The sequence below is a fragment of the Nanorana parkeri genome, unplaced genomic scaffold, assembly GCF_000935625.1.
Source record: "Nanorana parkeri isolate BGI_ZX_2015 unplaced genomic scaffold, ASM93562v1 scaffold1956, whole genome shotgun sequence".
Taxonomy (NCBI): Eukaryota; Metazoa; Chordata; class Amphibia; order Anura; family Dicroglossidae; genus Nanorana; species Nanorana parkeri.
The window spans coordinates 194,032-209,067 of record NW_017308224.1 but is presented as its reverse complement, the minus strand read 5'-3'; the positions used below and the strand labels follow the sequence as shown (position 1 = coordinate 209,067).

The window sequence follows — 15,036 nt, the reverse complement described above, 5'->3', positions numbered from 1 at the left end:
CAATCCAGTTTCATGTTGTATGTTTAAAAAGGAGTTATGAGCCTATACTCAACTCCTAAAAGAAAGTATTTGAGAGTCAATGCTTTCCCACAGCAGTCAGACTGTTACTTTTACTGTTTCATGCTGCCGATCAGTTGCTATGGAGCAACACTTTGCTCACGCACTTTTATAATTGAGGCCCAATGTTCCTTATCTGCTTGCAGAAGCCAAATGTAAATCTTTTACATTTACATGATCCTTAGCTAAAAGGGTAAACAGTTAGGCATTCTGGTAGACTTGGGGGCTTTGTTTAGATTGGCATGACGCTCTTCACTTCAGGCTGCGCTTTTCTGAGCAATTCAATGATCCTAACATCAGCTAACATTGCAATGAACATTACTTTTAACATTGTCTTATTGTGTACATTTTTGATCCGCAAAGCAGTGCCATCCTGCAATAACGTTGAGTAGATTCTTGAAATGCTGTGTATGTGATGGATGCTCTAAAATACATGTAAACACAGGCATATACGCTACTGCATGTGAAAACCCTAACAAGAATGAAAAGGGAAGTACTATGTACCTTGCGGCTTACAGAACTGTTTGTAAATCGCCTGTTTCCTAATGCTTGTATAAATGAAGACGTACAAATTGAAAATGCAGCCATCACGTCACTAGGCATGCATTAAAATGCCATTTATAGAAACACCTATAACATAACATCTATCTGGTTTCTGAGATCCCACCAGCTATTCACCCATCTGTACAAAAAGAAACATGGAACCACAGTAACATGAGATTACAATTCTGTCTGTAAAGGCTTCCTGTAGGGCTGCAACTAATGATTATTTTCATAATTAGTTTACTTCAGAATAAAACTGCATGTACAATTTTTCGCAATCGCACTACACTGGAACGCGGGGCATTGCGGTACTGTGTGTTCCAGTGCGTGAAATCACACTGAGTGGGAGGCGCATTTGGGGTGCCATTGAAATAAATGGCACTGCAACTCACCTCCAGCAGGAGAATTTGTCAGGCCGAAACCGAAAATGACTTATTTCTCGCCTTTTATCATTGTATTGTAAGCACATGGTGCTTGAATAGCTTTAGCCAGGGAATGACAGCTGCCAGTGGCAAGATTCTGCAGACGGTAGCTGAATGTAAATACAGCAGGTAGTGGGCTAGTGCAATAGCCGGCCTGCTAATGGCCATTTCAAATTGCAGTAGCCAATAGCAGGCTTGCTATTGTACCTGCACACTGCTTGCTGTACCCTCCTCCCAGCGTGGAGGAGAGAGCTAGGTGATCCAACCAACTAAATCGATGAGCATAGTTGACAACTATTCTCATTATCGCTTAATCAATTAGTTGGTTGCAGCCCTAGTTTCCTTCAAATAATATAGAGGTATTTCAATCAGTCCAGCTCCTTCCAAAACCACAGCACGAAACGATAGAAGCCATTGTGACACCCATATAAAAATTGAATTTAGGATCGAAGAGAAATGCCAAAGAGCTAAATACATACTTGAAAACACGTTTCGTGTTGGACCTCACAAATGAATTCATTTCTGTACAGACAACCTAGTGCTTAATATGCATTCTTTATAATGCCCAGCAAAACAGGCGACAATGCTGGTTCAGCAGTTTAGATTCCTATGCCACCTCTCTATCTCCAGCCTTCTCATAGGATAAAGAATCAGCATCACTTCTGTCCAATGAGCTGACCAGGGCAAACATGACCCAGTAAGCAGAGGTATACATCCCATAATTAAAGAATGAAAGTCAGGAAGTGCGAGTGAGTGATAACCCCAACTATATCCTCATAGATTACAGCTTTGTCTGATGTGTGCTGCACAACAGAGCATTTTTTTTTACAATAAGAGCAAATACTACCAAAGTTCCCATACAGACTGCTTTAAGTTACATTCTTCGAGCCATCCCTCCCTGTACACTGTGATGTACATGACATATTCCAGTATGTGACATGCTCATCATTACACTGTGCTGCATGGGACACACTCTGGGCTATCCCTTTCTTACTAAACATGATATAATACAGACTATCCCTTGTTGCACGCTGTGCAGTATGTTACATACTCCACACCACTACACTCTGAATATTGTGTTGTACGTTATTGTATTCTTTACAGCCGATTATCACAGTATTGCAGAAGCTATTTATACCACTGGGTCTTTTAAACTCCATTATGTTCAATGAATCAGAACACTTTCGTTAGTACAGGGGGCTTGCTTGCCTGGCCAACCCTGTCCTCCCCTTGCCGATTGGCCAACCCAGTCTTTCCCTTGCCGCTTGTTTGGCTCACCCGATCCTCCCCTTGCTTGCTTGGCCCACCCAGACCTCCCTTTGCTGCTTGCTTGGCCCACCCAGTTGTCCCCTGGCAGCATGCTTGTCCTGCCGAATCCTCCCCTAGCTGCTTGCTTGGCCCGCAAAATCTTCCCCTTGCAGCTTGGCCCACCTAGTCATTGCGTCGCTTGCTTGGCTCATCCTGTCCTCCGTGTGCAGTTTGCATGGCCCGCCCAGTCCTTCCCTTGCTGCCTTGGCCCGCCCAGTCCTCCCCTTGTTTGTTTGGGCTCTTTAGTCCTCTCCCCTTGTTGCTTGCCTGGCCCACCCAGTTCTCCAATTTTGTCTGCCTGGCCCACTGTTTTTCTTTTCCACCTACCAAATTCCCTTTTTTAGTTTTACCTTCCTGGCTCGCCTTCTCTGCGTCTATCTCTATGACTGACTCACTGTGTCTGGTACACTCTGTACTTTTTCACATCACACTGTCAGTTATTTCCCAGCATTGTCTGCAAAAAAATAAAGAATTAGATTAATTTACCACAGTGCATCAAAAATACTGCCCGTCATATGCTGACAGCGCAGAGCCGTGCTGCAGCCGGGAAGGAACCCGAGAATATCTGCATCTGCCTCTCTAGAGCCAGCTGTGCCCGCCCCCTCCCCCATATGTCCCTCCAGTCAGCACTAGAGGAATGGAGAGGGGAAGAAAGAATTCATGTGGGGAGCCGTAACTGACAGTCACCACTCTCTGCAGGGAGAAGATTGTGAACTGAGCGGCTTGTGATCGCTCAGTTTTCATTGTATAGAGCCGGCATGTGACAGCTGGAGTGTCACACGTTGGCTCTAACTATAGTGATGAGTATATTTCACTTTCCCCATAATTCTCCTTTAATTTTACCAGAAATGTTATAACTTTGAGTGTTCTCCGTTTGTGCACAAGGGGTTATGGAGATGGGGGGGGGCTGATACCACGTGGTTTGGAATTCAGAGCTGTGTTGTCCAGTCAGAGAAGTAAAGAGGAATATTTTGCCCTGACATACTCTAAATATATGTGACAGCATGCATAGACTGCTCCAGGTAGTTGTTTTCTTAACCTCTTGCATACCGCGGATGTCAACTGGTTAAAGTGGACCTTTACCCCCTTTCACTAAAAATCACATCAGCATACAGCTCTGCATGCGGATTTAAAATCATAGTATATTAATAAGTTAAACAAACATGTTTTTCTTTTACTTACAGAGTTTTTCCACTTCCTGGTCCACTTTGGCACATATGATGTAATCTGTGCCCAAGCATTGCATCCTGGGAAGATTACATCAGCAGTGCATTGCTGGGAAATTTCATCTCACGAGATCTCAGGGAAAGGCATTTTCCTACCCTGAGATGATGTGCATGCTCACATGTCCTAGTCACATGTGCCAGAGTTCCAGGAAATAAAGCTAGATATATTAATCTTCCCTCAGAAGACAGGGGAAGAAAAGAAAAATAAGGTATGCAAAGAATACAAAGCCTGCAATTATCTAGAACAGTGGTTCTCAACCTGGGAGACCCCAGGACCCACATTTGTCCACGGTCATGAAGTCACGACCTAAGTCGCACTGCAATGGAATGCACGGCGGTGTGGGCTGCTGTGCTGTCATGGAGCTCCATCCATACGTGCATTGCATGTACAGCTCCCATGCGCACCAAGTAGAGGTGACAGGAGCCAGAATGTGATGTCACTCCAGTCCAGGCACCTCTACAGAACATGCGAGGGAGCTGTAAGCAATACAGGTTTGGATGGAGCTCCCTCGCTGCTATACCCCCAGCCCACCCCACCCCACCTCAAGCTGACACATATTTTGAATGCCTGCTCGGTGTCAGAACGGACAATGTTGCGCTAGGGGGAGGCTGAGGAGCCTCTCACCTAGAAAAGTGGATAGCATGCGGCGACCCACTGAACATGGGGTCGCGACCCACTTTTGGGTCACGACCCACCAGTTGAGAACCAAGGATCTAGAAGTATGTGTTTGTAGATTGTCATTACTAAACATTTCTAAAGGTGTCTTTGTTGTTATTTTAAAGATCTGGGTCCACTTTTAATGTTTCTCACCCGGTGTTCCTGCCAGTAACAACTTTGTACAGTGGGCTTCCTGTTTAAGGCCGACATCACAAAGTCCCTAACACACATGCTTCTTTCAGTAATGCTGTGTCAATGCACAGGGATGATCCCTGTAGTCTCTTGTACTTTAAGAGCTTGTTCACACCATGCCCATTGAGGTGTGCTTTTTTTTCCCCACCAGACATATATGGTGTGAACAGGGCACATAGAAAACAATTGATTTCACTATATATGTGCCATGGTGTGCAGAGAAAAGGCAGCTCAATGAACATGGTGTGGACAAGCCCTAACCCTACCACTCACTTCTGAGGGCCCTTAGAAAGTAGTGTGTAGGGTTCACCACAATGCACAGCTCCCGTGTCACATATACATGACAGCTCCGTCCACCAGAGAAATGAATGGAGACTGGTTTGCACAAACTAACATAAAACAAGTGTGCAGGATCACCATGCATACTAGAAATGTCTCCTAAACAAAGTGACATGTCATCCATACAAGGAGGCACTATGCCCATCCTACAACTCTTACATCCCATTCAAACCTGAGCACGAGTTAAACAGTTTTGTTTTTGTGCGTTTTTAGGCGTGAGCGTTTTTATTTTAGCCAACGGAAAGCTAGTTTCTAAGAGAAGGAGGAGACATTTGTCAAGCGCAAAAGTGCATGTTACGTGCATTTTTCTGATGCTACCACTAAAATCAATTTCACCCAAGCTTGTGCAAAACGGTCAGTGACACCCCTCCCCTGCCAGCCCAATCAGATGTGGTTGGGGCATTCCCTGTCCCGCAGGTACATATAACAAAGTTGCCAGGAATGCCCCTGCCGCAACTGATTGGGCTGGAGTGTCACTGACAGTATTGCACAGGCTGGGTTTACATCAAGCCCATGCACATCACTAGCAAACAGGCACCACTGAAAATAATGGGATTCTTCACAATGAGCGCTGTCACACTTTAGAAAACGCAACAAAACGCTCAGGTGTGATCGGCGGCTCGTAGATGACACGTAAAGTGCACACAATGATGTTCTCATTCAGAATACATGTCTGGTAGCTCTGAAAATGACAAAAGCTTAGAACCCCCATTCATCTTTCTGCTGGGCTCTGTCTTGGCTTACACTTCTACCTACCTGGCCCATTCTCTCTCCACATAACTGGCCCATACGTTTTCTATTACCTAGCCATTGTTACTTCTCCCCTGCTCAGCTCTATAATGACAATGCTCTCGGCTCTGAGTGTATAGTTCAGTCAGTAACACCTTATACCTGGATTCTAGTGCTATCAGCTCTCGGTCAGTGCTTTTCTTTTATCAGTACCTGACTGTCCATGTCTCTGTGGGCAGATTGTTTCTTTCCTCTCGTGCTGCTCACGGCGCCTACGGCCTCATCCTCTCCTATAACGGCCCTTATTCTCGCGGCTTGCCCAGCACAACGAGACAAAAAAAGAAAATGCACCGAATCTACGAACTCCCACAGGCCCCGAATAGGCCCGAACCCCCTTAGGTGCTTAATGGATCACTCCGCCTGCCGATCCCACAGCCGGGATACCGGAATGTACCACCTTGAATCTGACCAATCCGTGGGTTGGTGTAGGCGGCGCTTCCTGTCAGGAAGAGATTACAGAGAAAGAAGGAGCTGGTGAACATATTCGATAGGCGGAGAGGGGGGTGACTGACGCTTTGAACGTCCAATGGCTACATCTCGAGGGTTACCATAGTGATAGCAGGTTCCGGCTCCACATTCCGAGATTTGTCGCTCCGCCTGCTTTATTCTCGAAGAAGTGATTTCTTAAGTGGGGTTATTGTGTTGCAGGCGCAGGCTTCTTGTACTGGCTGCCTTCATGTTAAATGGGAATAGGAATGATGTTCAGGACATGCCTCTGGATACATTCCTATGGGTATGATAAAATATAAACTCAGTCACTAAAATCTTTAAAAGCTTTCAATTACAAAGATACATTTTCAATATTTTTTAATCAGCAGCTTTCATTAAGATAATAGCTAGTAACCCTGCCAAAAGGATCCTTGTTCATGAACTTCCTCTTTGGTGTAGGGTGACAACTATGTCCTTGTTTCCTAGTTACCCTCCTGCGTTGTCACAAGTAGCCCACCAGAGTGCTGGGGGATCTTTATGTGAGTCCCAAGTATATAACCTACACTCTGGCGTCACAAGGGGGGTGCAGCCTGCACCCGGGTGACACCATTGGAGGGGTGACACCAAAACGACTGACAGTCATTTTGGTGTCACCCCCCTCTGAAAAGTCAGGCACTCGGTCATGTACCGAACGCCCGACAGTATCAGGACAGAGAGGAGGGGACCTGGCGACACACCTTATCCCGCCGAGTGACTGTCCCCTCCTCTCTCTGCCAGCCTACATCACCAAGATGGCCGCCAGCAGGTATCAGAAGATTGCCACACGTGCGCGATGACGAGTCGGCGGGGTGACACACGGTAACCGCAGTATTGGGACGCCTTACACACACATGAACTTTAATGGTATCCCAGTCTTCATCCGTAGGGTTCAATATTGAGTTGGCCCACCCTTTGCAGCTATAACCGCTTCAACTCTTCTGGAAAGGCGTCCACAAGGTTTAGGAGTGTGTCTATGGGAATGTTGGACCATTCTTCCAGAAGCGCATTTGTGAGGTCAGGCACTGATATTGGATGAGAAGGCCTGGCTCGCAGTCTCCGCTCTAAATCATCCCAAAGGTGTTCTATCGGGTTGAGGCCAGGACCCTGTGCAGGCCAGTCAGGTTCCTACACCCCAAACTCGCTCATCCATGACCTTGCTTTGTGCACTGGTGCGCAGTCATGTTGGAACAGGAAGGGGCCATCCCCAAACTGTTCCCACAAAGTTGGGAGCATGAAATTGTCCAAAATGTCTTGGTATGCTGATGCCTTAAGAGTTCCCTTCACTGGAACTAAGGGGCCAAGCCCAACTCCTGAAAAGCAACCCCACACCATAATATGTTGACTCGCTCACCAAAATGCTTGTCAGTAGTGCATATTGTACAGAAGTTTAAGGTGGCCATACACTTTACAACCATCGCAAGACCTCAGTCTTGCGATGGTTGCAAAGTAATTTAAAAAATGTACGATCTGCCCATCTTGGACAGGCAGATCGTACTTGCGATCTGAGGGGCGGGCTTCCGATGACTGCAATGCTGAACGGGCAGTGTGCGCGTGCGCACACCGGCCCGTTCGGCATTTGTCTCCCGAGCACCGTTCAAACCAGCCGAAAATCGTAAGATTTTCGGCTGGTTTTCTAGCATGCTCCTAAGACAAAAGACGTGCGACCCTACAGTAAAACGGTTGCACGTCTTCATTCACACTGCACGATTCTCGTAAGATCGCGGGATTTCCCGCTGTTCTCGTACTAGAATCGTGCAGTGTATGGGCACCTTAAGAGTGGGCATTATACATAGTGCAGGGGTCAGCAGGGGGTATTGCAAGGATCAGAAGATGTGTGGTGCGGGGTCGAGCACATATTGCAACGGGTGCAAGGTGCAGGAGTGCGTAACACACAAAATACAACGGCATGGAGTATTTACCACACGGGCCAGTGTACCAAACAGATATTTCTGAAACTCCGCCCAGTCTCGCAGACGTGGATTGGAGGTTGCATGGTCGGCAGCACAGCTCCTGTTTGATCTGTCTTTGCACCCAGAGAACACGGTGACACGGAGAGAGAGTTGTCAAGCATTTTTAAATAAAGGAGGTTTTTTAATTTTGCAGTTTTACGCTATGGGCTGTTTTTATATTTTATTGGATATGGTCGTGATGACATGCTGACGTCATTTTCTGTGCAACGATTGTGGAGAGATGGTCTTTGCATAAGATCGATTGGAGACCCATTAAAGCGATTCTAGCCCTGTTCAGGTCTATTTATAAGGTGAGCGGCCCACTGAGAGGGGGAGCACCTGGGTGATAATTGGAGTTGACGTAGGAACTTTGTACAAAGAACTTTCACAGTGGAAGGATAGAGTGTGGTGCACTTGGGACAAATCCTGAGCACTATATACGTGTGATTCCACATTTGTGTATATTTGAACACGGAATATATGGTTGAACTTTCCAGAGGACTATTATTTATAAGAAGATTCATTGTGAACACTTTTTTGATTGCATGTATTATTTAAGCACATATTTATTATAGAGATTTGTTTATGTATTGTTCTAGATGAAGCGCAGCACATTCATTATAATTTGATAATACCACTAACCGTTGACCGTGGAATATTTAGTAGCAAGGAAATTTCACGGATGGACTTATTGCACTGGTGGCAAACTATCATGGTACCACGCTTGACTTCACTGAGCTCCTGAGAACGACCCTTTCTTTCACAAATGTTTGTAGAAGCAGTCTGCATAGGTGCTTGATTTTATACACCTGTGGCCATGGATGTGATTGGAACACCTGAATCCAATGAAAAGGAGGGGTGTCCTAATACTTTTGGCAATATAGTGTATGTAGTCATTAACAGCCTGTCAGTGTAATTCAATTTGCTTGCTTCCATCCAAGGGACCCAGCCATCTCATTCCCATTGTTTAGTACAGTGATTGGAGGCTGCCGCCTGGCTGGGTCCCGCTCACCCTCTTCCTTGTCAATTGCGCCTACATTTCTAGGCAACGTAACTTCTTATGGAGTAAGGACCAACATCCAGACATCAGACCTCTTCCTCCCATCAACATCCTCTGCCAACTGCATTCAAACTTGGCTGTGCATGTGTGTGACCTGGGATCTGCTTAGCTGGCTGGCTTTAGTTAGTAAAAACATGCCTAAACTAATCTAACAAATTTACTGACTCAAACTTTACAAACTATATCATGGGACTGTGTATGAACTACATCATTTGTTGGGAGGGGGGTCACTCAGTTCTGGGATTGGGATTTATGGAATTGGGGCATCCAGGAAGAGACACCTGGCACTGGTGACAAATTCATCTACAAGTGAGAAAAGTGAATGTATGCACCAAAAGGAAGAATGTAAAAATGGTTCTCAAAACAGATTACAGGTCACAAAAAAAGATTGGTTAAAGCAGAATCAGCTCCTGGTCAGCAAATATTATTCAAAAACGTTCCGATAGTCCTACCTCGGCACATATTAAAACATTGTTTGTCTGTGAGTGACCGAACAGGCATGTCTAGAGGAAACTCTAGGTAAGCGAATAAATGTAACCAACCTACTTCATATTCAGATATGCCTCCACCAACTGGGAATATTGTTATCATATGTGCATATATGCTTTGTTCAAGAACTACCTCTATGAAGTCTATAATGCCCTGCTCTGCCTTCCCGGCCTGCAGAGTCTATCATTTCAAGGCAAAATGTGTTTTTCACTTTAATTTCATGGTCAAATTTGTCTTTTGTAAGTTCAGAATTTGTTGTTTCACATTCTACACATGCAGAATCATTTTAGCCATGTCTTCCACATCCAAGTTTAAACACTTGTGGCATCAGATCCTCTGTCTAGTGTAACTACTGTAGCCCCTACCACCTTAATTGGAGCGGCAAATAAAATTTAGTGTTGCCAGCACTGTAATCAGGCTGGCTGATTTGTATTTTGTCATGATCTGGTTAAATCTATGTATTCTGCGATTGATTGCACCTACCTGTGAGTGGTTTGTGACCCTGCCACAGACTGGGACAGCCAATAGGGGAACATCAGGAGTGCCTATGCCTCACCAGCCAATAACTAGGAGTTTCATGCTGGTGGAGTTCATAAATACTTAGGGATTGCTATGTCCTCAGGGGGTGTGCGAATGGCATGTACAAGGTTGGAGAAGCTGACTAGGCCTCAAGCCTGAAGGAGGCCACATGTGGACCCAGGTGTGGTCTGGAACTATCTGGGGAGGAGAATCAGAGGAGCCCTATGACTGTTGGAGTTGCCAGGAGCTGACATGGACCTCAGGAACAAGTCAGGAAAGAACTCATGCACATCCCTATTCAGCTACTGTTCTACTGCACAGTATCAGTTCCTGTTCTACTGAAGTATTCTCTGAACTGTGGAAGCCTGAAGGGATTGGCGAGTCTGGCATCTGTGTATTTTTGCCATGGATGTCTGAAGCCCTATACCCTCTCTCCCAATTTTGCTGTCTGTTAATAAAGCATTGAAAAATCGCTCAAGGGACTGGCGCCCAATTTGTTGACCACATGCCTTCAGTGGCTAAGGAACTACCCCTGAAAGTGAAATGCCAGCCCTCCCTACCTTTTGGGGGTCCACCTCAGGCCTCTGAGGGTCAGAGGGGTGTGCTACACTACTAACTTATACTTTTCAATGTTAACCCCTTGCAGCCATTATCAGACGTAACTAATGTGTTATCTTTCCATATATCTATAAAAAAAAATATATGTCATCATTCCTTAGACAACAACTAGCCCTGGGCAAAAAATTATCAGAAACTTTGATCTCTGATATCATGTCATCAAACAGTTCAGCCAAATCAAACAGTCACTTTCCAATAGAAACTTGGCAAACTGTAGTACAGTTACCTGATATTAAAAGGGACATTAAAGTTAAAATCCCCCCTCCCCATGCTGCTTTAAGGACTTACCTTAAATGATGCCTCTTGATCCGATCATCTTCTTTCCAGTAGTTTTCAGGAGTCCCTCCAGCGCTGGTGGACGGTCCCTGATTCAGCACTGCCTGCTGTGTCTTCCTGTCCCACGCACGCAGTCTCTGCGCGTGCACGCTCCAGGGCTGCTTGCATTGACTTACCATGTGTCTCTCCTCTTCTCCCGGCCAAAGATCTCTCCCGGTCGAAGATCTCTACTGCGCATGCGCCCGCCCCATGATCCCTCACGGCCGCTCGAGAATCTTCAGATCTTCATAGTGAAAAGATATCTTGTTGCACTCCTTACCAGATAAGGATACCTGTTAAACAGGTTGGGTGCCTGTAGTAACCACAGATGGCACCGTGAATAAACTGAATTTGCAAAAATTTCACCAGCACTCCAATGTTCCGTGAAAAAAGCAAAAGTCCATTTATTGTAGGAATATTGCCATTCAAAAACTAGCGCTTTCGGGGGACACGCCCCTTCTTCAGGCTCTCCTGCGTGGCCCCCAAAAGCGCTAGTTTTGGAACGGCAATATTCCTACAATAAATGGACTTTTGCTTTTTTCACTTGACTGAACTGAGTGCTGGTGACATTTTTGGATCTTCAGATCTTCAGACGGTAGTGAGTGGCATAGACATGGGTAAATAATAACCTTTTTGATTACTTTATTTTTTTGAATGTTTTTGTATATATCTACTGCCTGCTTGCAGTAGATATATGCAAAAAAAAGGAATGTTTAATTCTACTTTAATGTTGTTTCACCTAAAGAACAACTCTGGGCATGTAGAAAATTAACCCTTGCAGTGGGGCTACCCACATACTGCAAGGGTTAAGTACTCGTTGTGGGTGGGTCTAAAAAAAATATATATACATACATACACTGAGCGGCCAGATTATTATGACTACCCCGTCAGTACTTCGTTGGGCCACGAGATAACTCCACGAGATGACTTCGTTGGGCCGCCCCATGATTCTTTTTCCCAGTTTTTTTTTGGTCAAATTAGGTACCTCGGCTTATATTCGGGACGGCTTATACTCGAGTATATACGGTATATATATTCACACACACACTCACCCGATCCTTGGTCCCGCCTGGGCACTTAACACTTGCAGTGCAGGGGTAGCCCCACTGCAAGGGTTCTTTTTTTTTTTTTTTACATGCCCTGAGTTCTTCCTCTTCAGTAGCATTTTAAGGTTCAACTTGGTTTCTGAGAAAATGATCCTGTTTTAATGAAACCACGCCCTCCTTAATAGATCAGTGATAATTTAGTTGAGCATGAAGACCTCACTGTTGGGAAATGAATAGTATATGAGAACTGTCTTACTTGTTGCTATAGTATTTTGTATGACCATAACGTCCACTGCATATACAAACCTTTTGTGCGGTATAGAAAGTACTTCATACTCTCATATGCACTCTTGTCTTGTGGAAGATTGTTTTTTTAAAGATGAAAATTGTAAAAACAGATGAAGGTCTTTTATTGGATCGGATCTTCTAGAAACCCTTATTTTACTGCACACCGAGAGAGATATTAACAGAAGTTTAGTTTGATTACAACCTTGATACATTTGCTCATCCTCCTTCACTTCTCCAAAATATTCTTTTTTTTTTTAAAGCTGAATACAAAAACTACAGTCAACGCGCTCTTGTTAATGTAGACTGTTGTGAGCCAACATAGAATGGCGTCTGATGCTCTAAGCTGCAAACTGGAAGCAAGGCTAACGTTTTCATTTTCAGTTTCGTTATCCTTGCAGCATATATATTTGACATTGTTGGCTTTCAAAAGTCAATACTGTTAGGCCTGGTTCACACTGATCGTATTGTCGCAGGGGATTGAGCCTGACCAAAAGCTTCACCGAAAAAATCCCATTCATTCATATGGCCCCTGTGCACACCTAAGCGTTTTGTGGCAACAAGCAAAACGCATGTCGCTGGAAAAAAGTACATGAGCTTCTTTATGGCAGATCTCAGCTCGTTTTGGCACCATATAGGCAATAAGAAACTATTGAAAAAGTGCTTAGTAATTAGTTTTGCATGTATACATGCGTTTTGTCCACTGCAAGGGCGGACTGACCATACGGCCCAAGAGGGGGCTGGTCACCGACCCCCGTGCCCTTTTCAGCCCGCATGGAAGAGGACGCGGGTTTATTAAAGCGGCAACGGCAGTGTCGCTCGCCTCCCGGGCCCACTATACACTGCCATTGCCGCTTTAGCAGAGCCGCATCTCCTACAGCGGCGCGGCCGAGAAGAGCTTGAGGTGGGGGCGCGCCGTAGTGGATGGGGGCGTGTCACAGTAGACGGAGGGCAGACCTACCGCGGAGGGCGAACGGAGGGACGGAGGCACGAGAGCTAGGGGGGCCCCACTGAGATCCGGCCCTGGGCCCCCCACTAGAGCAAGAACTAGAACTGCATGGCGGGGGCGGGTAGGGGGTGTTTTGTGGGGAGGTCGTTGGTTGGGGGGTCATGGTGGGTAGCCCAAGAAAATGTTTGCCCATGGTCCAATCAGTATTAAAGATGGCCGTCTGGGGACAGGGCATGCTAGGAAACCTCTGCTTGGCTATGCCCTGCACACTTGTTGCAGGGAAGCTGGTGGTCCATACACTCTGTCCTCGTTCAGTGGCAGATCTACTGGTCTCTACTGCGCAAATGTCAGATGGTTATCACCTGTGGTTGGTGAGTCTGTGGAGCGGTATTATGCCAGGACTGCGCCATATTTAAGGTACCTGTGTGGGCAGCTCCGGGCCTTGACAGTTGTGAATGGGAGATAGAGGTGTGGCCAAAGAGGCTTCTGTCTGTGATGCAGCTGAAAATAATTTTTAATGAAAAAAAGCATGATTAGGGCTTAGAAGGCCAAATCTAAAGTGAAGTTACGACATCAAAGAACAGTGACACAGGGCTTCTAGCCTGGTTTCCTAGATGTCAACAGGCCCTGACAAATCTGTTTAACCACCTCCCGTCCATTGGCCGTTCCTGAACGGCCGGACGGGAGCCTTATAGGAGCAGGAGGGCGTCTTAAGATGTCCTTCTCCTCCCCTCGCTCATGTGTAGTGCCCAGTGCGCACATGAGTGGGGAAACTGTCAGAAATGTAAGCAGATCTCTTCTTCATCAGCTTCTCTGGGGGTCCCTAAGTGGCATTAGGGGTCTTGGAGACCTCTGATGTCTCCATAAAGACGACCTGTTATTGGAATTGGCTATCCCATAGGGGGTTTCTTAACCCCCCTATGTGATAGCAATAAAGTTAAGTGTAAAAAAAAAAAAAGCTAAAAAAAATTAAAGCACATCCTGTTTTCTATTGGCCGGCACCTGCCAGAGTCTTCTAGTAGGTCCCGGCCAATGAATAACAACTGGGTGGAGCCGGCTGTGACGTCACGGCCGGCTCCGTCCAGTTGTTATTGTTTAATGACAGATCAGCATCCCCTGGTCATTTGGGTACGCTGATCTGTTATTACAACTGGGTGGAGCCAGCCGTGAGATCACAGCTGGCTCCGCCCAGCTGTCATCTGCGTGGAGATCGGTCGGCTTCGGCTGACCTTTTTCCCTGCTTCGGCTGTGAATACAACTCAGCCAAGCTGATGCCTATGGGTTCGGCTCGGCTGCTGTACGGGCTATAGTGAATATTGTGAATAGCCCGTACAGCAGCCCTTTGGCTGTCACCTAGGACCCCCCGTGCGAGTGTGCGTGGCTGAGCGGATGTCTAAAGACGCCTGCTCAGATCTAGAGAGCTCCCGGCTGGCCGTTTTTTTACAATGGCCGGCCGAGAGGTAGTTAAAGTTCCCCCACCCCCCAAACGAGTCAGGTGCGCTTATGTGCGAAAACAACAATTCTGCCTATGGTGTCGCACATGTTGCATATCGCGGCAAATGTCTGAGTGAGAGCAATAATTCTATGGCCATTAATTACTGATAATACTAAACTGATGAGCGGTAAAAGCGATTAAGGCATCGCATATGGCCAATTTTGGGTGTGGTCGTTTTCTGCGATTTCGCGGGTGCGCGCAATGTATGGTGTCTATATACCCGACATGTCCCCATCTTTTATATTTTACCAAAAAATTGGGGTGATAATAAATGTTTCATAACATTTCATAGGGAAACTGTTTTTTTTT

The 15,036-nt window shown here is 45.9% G+C and overlaps 1 protein-coding gene across 1 annotated transcript in view; it reads right to left on the bottom strand.

The window, feature by feature from the left end:
- MLLT1 (MLLT1, super elongation complex subunit) overlaps positions 1 to 5,941 on the bottom strand; it is a 35,322-nt gene extending 29,381 nt beyond the window's left edge. Inside the window, exon 1 of the mRNA XM_018572163.1 lies at positions 5,688 to 5,941. Within this exon, the coding sequence (XP_018427665.1) occupies positions 5,688 to 5,699 (12 nt within the window). The 5' untranslated portion in view covers positions 5,700 to 5,941. The remainder of the gene's footprint in view (positions 1 to 5,687) is intronic.
- Between the last annotated feature and the right edge of the window lie 9,095 nt (positions 5,942 to 15,036).